The 12224-nt window shown below is 57.1% G+C and overlaps 1 protein-coding gene across 4 annotated transcripts in view; it reads left to right on the plus strand.

Moving 5' to 3' along the window:
• The window catches only part of MFSD13A (major facilitator superfamily domain containing 13A), a 19040-nt gene extending 11637 nt beyond the window's left edge, over positions 1-7403 (plus strand). For all 4 annotated transcript variants that reach the window (XM_025201228.1, XM_006021276.2, XM_025201226.1 and 1 more), the window contains 4 exons: positions 2017-2113; positions 3004-3175; positions 3664-3857; positions 4645-7403. In XM_025201228.1, coding sequence (XP_025057013.1) covers positions 2017-2113; positions 3004-3175; positions 3664-3857; positions 4645-4898 — 717 coding nt within the window. In that variant the 3' untranslated portion in view covers positions 4899-7403. The remainder of the gene's footprint in view (positions 1-2016; positions 2114-3003; positions 3176-3663; positions 3858-4644) is intronic.
• The last annotated feature ends 4821 nt before the right edge of the window (positions 7404-12224 follow it).

The following is a 12224-nucleotide window of genomic DNA, read 5'->3' on the forward strand; positions in this document are numbered from 1 at the left end:
GTTCTTCCAGAGGGAAAGCAGTGGTGTCTGCATAAGTCTGTGGGGTTTCCTGCCCCGCTATGTGTGACTCATGGCCTGTTCTCCATGCCTGTGACCTGAGAGCACTCCCTCTCGTTAACCTGCTCTTCTCTCCATTGCTTGCAGAGGGCAGTAAAGTGTAGACCAAGCTGCTGCTCTGCTGGGAAAAGGATTTGACTATTGCAAGCTCTGAGACCATCCCACACAGACTAGCTGGAACGCTGCAGCCTTATGGTTTCCATGTGGCTGCGGGTGGGCAGGGGTGCGGAGACAATGACTGGGGAAACCCTCACTCTGGGATCACGTAGCTGTTACAGCTTGGAAAAGCACCGTCCTCTGGCCTTCCCATGTGTGCACAAAGGAGCCTCCTCCCATGCATTCCTGAGGCCCATGTCACATCCACCCTCTCTCCAGCTGAGGGTTGTGCTCCATTCATCACGGGTCTGGGTTGCTTATCCTGGTTACCCCCAGGGGTCAGCGACAAGGACAGGCTCTCTCCCAAGCTTCCCTGCAGCACTGCAGTTCCTGTTGCCTCTGCAAGCCCTTGGTCTCCCTACAGGATGCTGCATAGTTCCCCACCAGGACTGGGCTGGATACAGCTCCTTATTAGTGCCTGTCTGTCTTGTGGGTTGCGAGGGCGTAGCTGGTGACTTGCAGAGATAACTGCTGATAGCACTGCATTTGTTAGCATGATAGCAGGGCACCTGTGACGCTGGCATCCCTGCTATACACCACCCCACCTATGCAGCGCCCTGGCACTGGATACCTAGGCTAAAAATAAAGCACTGGGTTAATTATTAGACCAGGATATGGCTGGCACCAAAACAAATGTGGCACAGCCATTTAAACTAGCTTAAATGGCAATTAAGATGAATTACCCATGATTGTTCTGAGGAAAAGTGTTAATTTGGATGATTCACAGATATTTCATGTGGGACATTGAGCTTGGCTGTCTGGGAGGTCTGGATTTCATGGGATGGAGCGCACCGTCAGCAAGTTCCTGCGCTGCGAGGAGTAGTAGATATGCTGGAGGATAGGGCTAAGATTCAGAGTGACTTAGGCACATAGGAGGATTCAACCAGAGTAACCTCCTGAGGTTCAACAAGGACACGTGCAAAGTCCTGCACTTAGGAAAGAACAATCCCCTGCACCGGTGCAGGCCGGGGACTGACTGGCTGGGCGGCAGCTCTGCAGAAGAGGGCCTGGGGGGCAGGGGGCAAGAAGCTGAACAGGAGCCAGCAGTGTGCCCTGGTGCCAAGAAGGCGCCCGGCATCCTGGGCTGCATGGGTAGGAGCGGTGCCCACAGATGGAGGGACGTGATTCTTCCCCTCTATTCGGCGCTGGGGAGGCCACATCTGGAGTCCTGTGTCCAGCTGTGGGCCCCCGCTACAGAAAGGATGTGGACACGTTGGAGAGAGTCCAGTGGAGGGCAATGGAAATGGTTGTGGGCTGGGGGACAGGACTGGTGAGGAGAGGCTGAGGGCCCTGGGCTGCTTTGGGGTGCAGAAGAGAAGACTGAGGGGGGATTTGATAGCAGCCTTCAGCTCCCTGCAGGGGGGCTGCAAAGAGGATGGAGCTGGGCTGTTCTCAGTGGGGGCAGATGGCAGGACAAGGAGCAATGGGCTCAGGCTGCGGCCAGGGAAGTTGAGGTTGGATATTAGGAAAGAATTTCTCACTAGGAGGGTGGTGAATTAGTCGAACAGACCCCCCCAGAGCGGTGGTGCAGTCTCCATCCTTGGAGGTTTTGAAGGCCCAGGTAGGCAAAACCTTGTCTGGGATGATGTAGTTGGGGCTGGCCCCACTTGGAGCAGGGGGTTGGACTGTCCTGAGGTCCCTTACAACCTTCATTTTTCTATGATTCAATGTGGCACAAAGCTCTGTGATGCAAGAAGCTCGGATACGAATCTCTCTGTTTTTGCTCTAGGGTAACAGAACCCAGAGTTTCTCTTCTTAGTCTGCCCCACGCTGGTCGGATCATCTTTACGCTTGTTTTCACAGGTATTTCACTGCCACTTCAACAGCAACTTCTTCCCTCTCTTCCTGGAACATCTGCTGTCTGACCAGATCTCTGTGTCCACAGGATCCTTCCTGCTGGGTGAGTCTGAGATGGGCCCTGGACGTAACACTGTCTAGCTGCAGGGCTGGCAGCCAGCTCAGCACTGAGCGCCCTTTTCCCAAACATGGGCTCTCTCCTCTCGGGGTTAACCTGCCCTCCGACCCCTAGCTGGGACCATTGCTGCCACCACGTTGAGTCCCTGAATTTCCCCCTGTTTTGTAAGTTCAAGAGAACCAGTATTTGCTCCTCTTCGGAGGCAGGAGGGAGCAAGCCGGGCATTTGGCTTTAGGCTAGAGTCACAGTTGTGGCAGTGACTGTGGGAGACAGGCTGGGAGCTCTTTGTCTTTGCAAACCTGGGTTTAAATCTAGACTGGGGGGGTGACGAGAACCGGAGCGCAGTCACTGTCTCTTGGTTGTAGCTGAAACATCTCCAGCTGAGCAGACGGGGTCAGCAGTGCAGGTTCTGGAGGGATGCAGGGGTCCGTCCCGGGCCAGGAGCGAGGGGCTTGGTGCAGACACCTTGTCTGACTTCCTCCCGTGCTCTTAGCGTCTGAGCCGAGTCTGGTCGTTCCAGTGTGGATCTGGGAGTCAGCGTTCCCAGCGTGGCTCTAACCCTAGCTCCCTGGGTGATGTTGTATAAGTTGATCACCTCGGATCCTCCCTCTCTCCACTCAGACTAGGCGTGTCTGAGTGGACTAGGCACTCAGACTAGGCAGACTCAGTCTGCCTCTTGGGGAGTTATGAAGACCCGTGGAGTGTGCTGTCCAGGGTTGAATGCTTCTGTTAGCATCAAATGCACTCCACTCCACGCAGGTGATGAGGGGGGATCGCTAGCTTTTGTCTGAACCCCCAAGTGTGGGTGAGCTGAGCCTTGTGTCTGCATGGTGCAGAAAGCCCCTTGAGTCAATTGTGTGTCTTTCTCCCCCCAGGCATTTCCTACATTGCTCCTCATCTCAACAACCTCTACTTCCTGTCTCTGTGCCAAAGATGGGGGGTTTACGCTGTGGTGCGTGGGCTCTTCTTCCTGAAGCTGGTGCTCAGCGTGGTCATGCTCTTGGCAGGACCTGACCAGGTGCATCTGCTCTGCATCTTCATCGCCAGGTGTGGGGCCTGTCTCGGGTTGCACTCGGCGTGCTGGGGGCACCTGTCAGCACTGGGTGGGAGCGTGGGTGGTTTTCTCTCCCTTTTATGGACAGGGGATCTGAGGCATGGCAGGAAGGTGCTGGGGCAGGTGCTCCAAACACTGGCTCGTGCTGGGTCTCCGGGTGAGGGGCCGTCTTGCCAGGCTGCACCCGGAAGACCTGAAAAATATAGCGTGGGGGGAAGTGGCAGCGGAGTGAGCCAGTGCATACGCACTGTATACGGGTACATTCACTGCGTCTCCTCCTGTCCTCACTCCCTTCAGGGGGCTCACAGAGGCCGTGGACCTCGTGGGGTGCAGGCAGACACTAGTGATGGGAGGATGCTCGTGGGGGCTGCTTTGGGATCAGGGTTACATTTCTCACTGTGCCATTGACATCCCATGCTCAGCCCAGCTCTGTTAATGCTCCCCGGGCTTCCACCTGAAACCTCTCTGCTGCCTCCCACAGCAACCGGGTCTTCACTGAAGGGACTTGCAAGTTGCTGAACCTGGTTGTCACCGACTTGGTGGACGAGGATTTTGTCTTGAACCGCAGGAAGCAGGCGGCCTCGGCCCTCTTGTTTGGGATGGTCGCTTTGGTGACCAAGCCAGGCCAGACCTTTGCCCCTCTGATTGGCACCTGGCTGCTGTGTGCTTACACAGGTGAGTGACGTGGCATGCTGCTCCCCAGGGATGCAGGCTGGTTGGGGCTGTCTGCTGGCTTCTGTGACATGGCATTTGGGCAGGAGCCAGCGAAGAGGAGGCTTGCAGGATATCCTGCTCCCAGCAGCAGATGCACGTTAATGCTCCATGTGCTTTGCGCCCCCCGGCTGGCGATGCAGTCAGAGCCGGTTGCCTAACTGAGGTCAGGGCTGGTCAGGATCAATGGGAGACCAGTGCAACTGGGAAGTGGCTGTAGTGGTTTGCTGTGGGACAGGGCTGATCACTGACCCTCCCTCCCATTGGATAGTTTAATGAAAACTTTCATAATATTTTTCTTAAAATTGACGCTTTTACCATGAGATCTGAAGGTAACGCAGAACGCCTCCAGGCTGAAACTGCAACATTTTTAAACCATTTAATTAAAGAATCGATGTACAGAGTCCGCCAGCCTTTTTCCAAAACGGAGTCCCACGCTGTGTGCTTTTCCAGAGAAGGAAAGAGCCGGGGCAGAAAACCTCTGCCTGCGGCGTGGTGGGGACGACGGGGCACAGGATCCTAGCGCAGCGGGGCTGGGAGGCACCTCCAGAGGCCACATCTAGTCTAGGTGATGGGCAGATTGGCGGCTTGCCCCTTGGTGATTTAAATCGAGGTGAAATTCAGGCCACCTTGCTGAAGGAGAGAACGAATAGGGCATGTCCAGTGTTTTCCACCCTGCCTCCTCTCCCACAGAGCGCCCAGAGGCTCTGGTGCCTACAGACGAGTCTCACAGCCTTTTTCTCGGCCTCAGGTTACGACATCTTCCAGCGGGACCCTGTGAGCAACGTGATGAGCACCCAGCCGAAGCTCGAGTCCGGCACGGCCTGGAAGCCCACCCTGCGCCAAGGCTGCTTCTACCTCCTCGTCATCATCCCCATCACATGCGCGCTGCTGCAGCTCCTCAGCTGGTCCCAGTTCAACCTGCGGGGCCGGCGCCTGCAGGCGGTGAAGGCCCAGCGCCAGGTCCTGACTCGGGGTCGCTCGCGAGAGATCAAGATGATCTGAGACCCCTTCGGAGCCCTTTCTGGGGACCCTGCCTCTTGCCAACTGTGTCTAGTGCGGTGCGCCTCCATGCCGTCCGGTGCAGCAGAGGCCAGCGGTGTTACTGGTCACCGCATCCAGGTGCTTACGATTCAACTGTGAAATGCCCCAATACTTGCCAGGCAAAGATTTACTCATTCCAGGAGGCGGCAGGCGCTTCGTAGAGACAGGTGATTGCAGCAGTGCCAGGTGGGTTTGCTCAGGCAGGCGCATGGAGTCCCGGGTTCGCATCCCCGTTGTCGTCCTTCAAATATAAGATCCCCTGGAATTTGAGACAGATGTTCCGACTCTCCAATGCAGCCAAAAAAACCCAAATCAAATATCCTAGTAAAGTAAATTGACAAGGGCACAGCCATGGCAGGGCACAGGAAAGCTTTTCACTGTTTACATTTTAACTCAGGTTTAGGACACGGGCATTTTTGGAAGGAATACTTCGTTTTAAAATGTTTCTTATATTTGAAGGATTACAACAGAGGCGGACAACAGGGGAACGAACAACTTGCTTGCATTGAGTTGTGGAGAGAGCTGGTTGAGTGAGGTCTCTAGGGCAGCATTTCACCCCGTGGGACTCCCATGGGAAATGCTTGGCCAGTTTGGCAGTGGCTTTGTGCCTGGCCAGTGGGACTCCATGCCTTGCCTCTGCCCCCATCTGGAGCAGCAGGAGTGGGTGGCAATGCAGAAACTTCCATTTTGGGGGTGATGGGTGCCCTCCACCCACTGCCAGATAAGGGCTGGGATGGGCAGGGTCCCACTGGAGTGCTGCCTGGAGGACTGGAGACCCAGGCAGGACTCAGAGCTGAAAGGGGGTATGAAGGACCACAGGGAAGGCAGGGATAGGGGCAGGTCTCGGTGCTGGGAGACTCCAGTGCAGCGGTCCCAGTGCTGACGCTGAGCAGGAGAGAGTCCCCGTCGCTGCCTGTGATCCGGGGCGGTTTCTCCATGACAGCGGGTACGGCCGCACTCGGCTCATGGTGCTGAATCTCGGGTTAGAGACGGGCTTCCAGGCTCCTCAGTGGACTCGGCACTGGGGGCTCTGGCGACAGTCCTCATCCCCTCCCTCCCCTGTCAGCTGTGCTGGAGGACCCGTGCACTGCCACTCTCCAGCAAGCTGGCAGTGTGGGGGATTGCTGAGCACCGTAATATTCCCCCCCTTCCAGCCCCATCGCAGCCAGTCTCTTAACAAGGTAGGGGCCCTCCCATGCCCAGCCACGCAAGTAATTTCACAGGCGTCAGCAGTGCTGGGGGGCTGGAGCATGGCCCCGCATCGCTGGCAGGGTGTCTGAGGGCAGCATGGGCTCTGCTGTAAGTCCAGGGACCCTTTGCCCAGCTCTGCACCTTCCTTGCCCTTGCTGGGACAGGAAAGCGCAGCCTCACATGGCCGCTGGGTTCTTCCTGCCTTGAACCGTCTTAAACCCCTTGCACAGTACTCTGAGCGAAGTCCTGGCCCCAGCAAAGTCCCAGGCAAAGCTCCCGTCTGCTGCCCCTGGGGCCAGGATTTCACCCTCTTGGAAGGGGCGTTTGTTTCATCTCCTGGGACATGCCAGGCTCTTAGAGCAGTGTTTGAATGGGTGAAGACCAACCCCGGTCTGTCACTGGCTTTGACCCTCCTGCTTTATTTACATCATAGACAAGGAGGGTGGAAGGGAGTTCAGGAGGTCACATCCAGTCCAGCCCCCTGCTCTAAGCAGGACCAGCCCCAACTACATCATCCCAGACAGGGCTTTGTCTACCTGGGGCTTAAACACCTCCAGGGATGGAGAGTCCACCACCGCTCTGGGGAGCCTGTTCCAGTGCTTCACCGCCCTCCTAGCAAGAAAAGTTTTCCTAATATCTAACCTCAACTTCCCTTGTTGCACATCGTGTTCGGCTAATATCCTGTGATAGCTGTGGAGCAGTTTAGTGCAGGTTGCTCTGGCCTTTCCCCGGGCTGGGATCAGGTCGTGCGCAGGGTTGTAGCTAGCAGAGTTTTCCTCCCAGCGGCGTACACAGCTCCACGTCCTGTGCAGTCCCCTGGCTTGTTGGCAGGGAAGGTTTGGTGCTGAGCACATGTCTGCTGGTGTCAGTAGAGCCGGAGCCCGAGATGACGCCCAAGCGCCCTGGCGTTCAGTCTGGTTTGGCTGCAAGAGGACCAGCTTCTGCCGCAGGAGCCGGGCGAGCGCTGGGAGCTCCCGAGGCCCAAGGCGCCGTCCTGTGCATGTGCTGCGTCTTCACCCAGGGGCCGGTCAGGTGGCACCATCGGCTTCCCTCCATCCTGCTGTTAACTACGGAGCCATCGACATCCCCACTGCCACGTCTTTTTGGGGCACGACTGCCTCCAGCCTTGGACCAAGACACAAGGAAGCCATGACACTGCCTGGACCCCTCCGTCTCTTCGGGCAGTTACGCCCTGACTTATCCATGTGACTTTTATCAGGCCTTGTGCCTGACTTTTAGTTTCCGAGCCACAGGTGATTAAAGGCCTTTTCTGTATCGCTGTCCTGGCGCGCTTGCATTCGGGGCGGGTGCCTGCTCGACGCTGGCTGGCTCCGGCCCAGCTGGGCAGGTTCATCTTCCTAAGTGACCAAGTCTGCAGTCGGTCTGGTCCTGGGTTGTCTTGCACCAGCGGGAGCCAGGCGGGAACCATAACGTCGGGGAATTCAGGCCCTTGGCATCACCTGCAGTTGTCATGCGCAGACCAAGTGGTACCTTTAAACGCCCTGTTTTATTCCTGGCCAGTACCCGGTGTCAGAGCCACGGCTTTGGGGAGAGGCCGTGCTGTAGCCCCTTGCATCGCCGTGCACGGTTGTGTTTAATGGCTCTCTACCTGCCCCCCGTACCGTCAGTCCTCGCTTAGCCGGGCGCGTCCCTGACGAGTTCCCCGCGGCCTCGTGGTGCTGATTTACGCCCTGCGTTCCCTGGAGGGGCGAGATCTCTCCGGGCTGCTTCGTGCCCTTGCAAGTGACAGCGGTTTCACTTGGGGGCATCGCTCGAGCTCCCTTCCATCCTGTTGGGGCGGGAACGTCGAGGAAGAGCAAAGCCAGGTCGCAAGGGTTTGTCTTTGTTGTGAACTTTCTAGCCTGGATGGTGGAGCCGGTGACGGGAGAGCAGCCAATCTATGGAAGAAGGGGGTTGGCGTGAAGGCGATCCTGGTAACACAGGCTCCTCTATCTGATCTCAGTAAGCTCCAGGTTTCACACCAAGCTTGCAAGGCAAGAAAGATGCAGAGGGAAATAGGGGATAAAACGCAACGTGAGTTTGATCCCATCAGACTAACCCAATCTCTGCTTGATGACCCGTTTTCTAGACAAAGGATGCGCCCTAGATCTGATCTGCCTGGACGTCAGGAAAGCGCTTGATAGGATGCTTCCCAGGGGATTAGTAGTTAACTGGCCAGGCACGGGAATCAGAAAATGAGGTGGGAACGGGGGGCACCGGGCTTTGCCAGAGGGAGGCTGCAAACAGAGACCCTCAGGGCAGGGTCCTGGGACGGCTTTCTGCAATAGCTCGAGGGAGGGCAGAAAGCAGGTGTCACCAGCGACGTTTGCTGATGGCTGAGCGGGGAGGCCTTGCCCGTACGGGGGGACCTCGGGACCTGGATGAGTGGAAGCTGGGGGGATTCAAGGTAACAAGCATTGCTTCCCCGAGCTGGCAGTGCTGGCGGAGGTGAGGGGAGCAGGTGGGCTAACTGGTTGACGTGGTGCAGCCATGAAAAGAAAATGGGATGCCAGCATGTATGGGGAGAGGCATTCCCAACATACTACTGCCATTACACGCAGCGCTGCTCAGGCCGCGCCTGGGATCCAGCGTACGGTCCTGGTCCCTCGTGTTCCCGAGGGGTGAAGTCCTATTGAAACAAGGGAGAGAGGCGGGGATGGTGGAGGGCCTGGCTTAGGAGGGGAGGGTGCACACCTGGCCCGTATGGACTGGAAAGCTGGAGGCTAAGTGGGTAGACGATTGCTCTCTGAAAAGACACAGCTTTTCTCCCGCCCGGATGGGAGGTAAAGGATGGCGCAGGCACGGACGCGAGCAGGTAGGAGCTGGCCGGGAGGCAGTTCGTAGCTCAGAACAGGGAGGCTCTCGCTGGGAGCACTGGGGACTAGTGGCCTGCCTGGGTCCACAACTGAGCTCCAGCACGTAGGTGGTAGCTGGCCGTGACCCCGGGGCTGGTCCCCGCCATGCCAAGGCGGCTGCTACCCCTTTCCTGCCCAAACCATCTGGTGCACTGGCAAGCCGTTAACGTGTTGGAGGTGAGAGGAGTCTCATGTGCCGGCACCTTTGCCTCAGCAGGACGTTAGGTGCCGAGAGCACGTTCCCCTGGGGACCAGGAAGCAAGCGTTGAGAGTTGCTGCATCCACCCACCCCTCTCCACCTGCAGCTTCCTTCAGTTTCCACTGCCCTTGGCACAGCGGAGGCAAAACTGGAATAAAGACGGGGCTGCGGTTGCTGGGAGATGGGCTCGAGCCCCCCCCCAGCACTGCCCCTTTCGCCATAGGAGATGGGATGCGATTTGGCCCTTCCTGGCTCCCGGGCGGAGGCCGTCCTCTTAAGGTCTCCGGCACACAGATGCATGGGCTCGTTCAGATGAACTTGACTGAAGTAGGTCGGGCACAGGCAGGGGCGTGAGGCTACCGCGGCAGGCGAGGGAACAAATGTGAGGAAGCACCTTTCGGTCTGCCGGGGTCAGGGAAGGAAGGAAGGAAGCGTGGAGACGTGCCATGCTGCCCAAGGTATTTATTACATGAACACAGAGGAGTCGCTCCCTTTCCTCCACGCCGCGCTGCGCTGCGCGTCTGAGGCTGCACCAACAATACGACCGGCTTCCCGGTGGAACAGGCTCTTAGCAAGACTTGCTCTCCTAAACCGGGGTGGGCGGGGGGCTCTTGGGTCCTTCTCTCAAAGCAAAATGGTTTGTTATGCAATTAGGAGGAGACTAAGCAGCAGCCCAGCGCCAGCTGGAAACGCACAACCGAGAAAAACCCAACCGAACGGAGCCTCTGTGCCAGCCGGGCCCTTGTCGCACACGTGCTTACTGCGTGCGTGCTCTCAGCGCTGCCCTTGTACTTCATGCAACGTCCTGGGAGCGTCGGGCGAACCCCCACCCTCTGGCATTGCAGGCAGGCACTACTTATGCTGAAGGTATGGCACTAAAGCGCGTTCCCTACTGCAGCACGCTGCTTTCTGCAGACAAACTGGGGAGCACGCTGCGAGACAGCCCCTGCCATGCTGAACCCGCTCGGATCTGGAAAGCAAACCTGACGCAAGCCATGCAAACAGAAGTGGGGGGAAGTGGAATTTGCTTGTGTAAATGGGAGTCTGTGGCCCAAATCCTCTCGTCTCAGCGTGCTCCCTAGTGGCAAATGTCAACCGGGAAGACGCACAGAATTGCTACTGGCTGCGATCAAGTCAGGAGCATTTACAGTCTCTGGGAATTACATTAAGTCCCTTTCTCCCCGTTTGCATCCCAGGAAGGGTGAAGAGAATACATTTTTGAAGGTCGCGTTAGATGGTGTAGCCAAACGGCTGCGCCCAGGTGTAGCGCTGGAGAAAGGGAGCAGAGGGGAGAGGGCTGTGGTTTCAGCTGAAGGTAAGCTACCTCCCAGCTTCCTCCTCCAGGCTAAGGAATTTGATTAAATTAGGCTGTAAAGTGAACGAGCAGGTGTTCAACAGAGCTCGGCCCCATCAGAGGCCAGGGGCCCTATGGAGCCCGCCGGCATGTGCCCTTCTGGCGCAGGCGGACTGGAGGGCAGCGGGTGCAAACTGGGAAACAGGCACTGATTTACAAGGCCGTGCACACACGGGGGGCTGCACTAGCATTGCCCCGGGCATGCAGGTAGGTCGGAGTCTGCTTAAACTGCAGTAAAAATGGAAAAGCTTTATCATCTGCTACAGGAGGCTTTGCCCGCTGGCGCTCCCTGCCCTCAGCTCTTCTGCTACAACAGCCAGCATCCCGGGCTGTGCGTGCGCTACCACCTACACAGCTCCCTATTTCTAAGCCATCGCCTGCCTTCGCAGCAGCCTTTCCACAGAAACTCCCCTTAAAAGAGACGCAAGCAGCAGCATTTGGCCCCTGTTCCAACAGGCAACAGCCTCCCGCCCGCGGCTGCTGGGGGGGCTTGGCAAGGCAACAGCAGGGCGGTCTGAGAGCAGACAGGACGTGCAGCCCCGGTGCCGTTCGCCCAAGCTGCGGGCACTGTCAGTTTATGGCAGACAGGGCTGTATTTTTCAAAGCAAGAGCAGCGCTGTAGTAAATCTTTCTCTACATACTACTGGCAGGATCCCTGTTCTACATGGAGGCGACACTTAGGCTAAGCTCTACGTACAAGTTGACGAGGAATCAGGTCAGCGTGAATTCAGGAGAATGGCGGTTCTGGAACAAGCCCCCGCACACGCATTTACTTGGGAATGGGAGCGCCTCTTCGACAGTAGCTTGGAAAACCCCAGAAAGGCAATCCCATTGCAGAGTAAGTGCTGGCATGAGCAGCGCTCTGGAAAATCTGGGCAGACAATCGTTTGAAAGGCTTGTCCTTGCCCCGCTGGAAACCAAGATGCATACGGCATCCCGGTGTTTCTGTAGCGGTGTTGGACCTGCACTGAGACAGCCCTGCTGTAAAGCTGTAGTGAAGAGGAACTGACCCTCACGGCCCCATTAGTGTTGGGTGCAACTGCAGCTCTTCCAACGGGGCATCGCTCCCAGCCTTCCCGTTTCCCTAAGCGGAGGGGCCACCGCTCACCCAGGCATCAGACCCTCACCCAGGGGCACCTCCTTGCCTCCACTGCAGCCTAGAACTGACGGGTACGTTAGTGTCCGGTCAGGAAGCCCCTGAAGAGCACGAGACTGTTCGACCGTAGATTTGGGGCAGCGAGGCTCTCCTCACCTGGTGCCCACAGGCTGCACCAGGCAGTTGTTGCAGCAGATCTAGTGCTAGGGTGGATAGAAAGCGCCGCCACGTGAAAACGGTGAACTGGAGTTTCCAGATTTCTTTTCAACACAGAGGCAGGGATGTGTTACATGTTACATACACACAAGCTCGCTGCATTTACTATCTGCATGGGTTTCCAAAAGGGTAGGCTATAGACACTCCCCCCCCCCCCCCCCCCTTTTTAAAACCACACCGAGGTCTCCCCCCTTTTATAAGCAGCACGATGTCTGCATCCGTCTTCGATAGAGACGGGTGGCTTTTTACAGTGCAGAAATAAAGCAACTTGCATCCTCTTAACTAGGGGGAGGGATCCCAGCACATCCAGGTAGGGCATGAATTAAAGACAGGGGGGGTTGAAAAAAAACACCAAGCTGAACAGCTCAGCCTCCGC

This window comes from Alligator sinensis, unplaced genomic scaffold (assembly GCF_000455745.1).
Source record: "Alligator sinensis unplaced genomic scaffold, ASM45574v1 scaffold61_1, whole genome shotgun sequence".
Lineage (NCBI taxonomy): Eukaryota > Metazoa > Chordata > Crocodylia > Alligatoridae > Alligator > Alligator sinensis.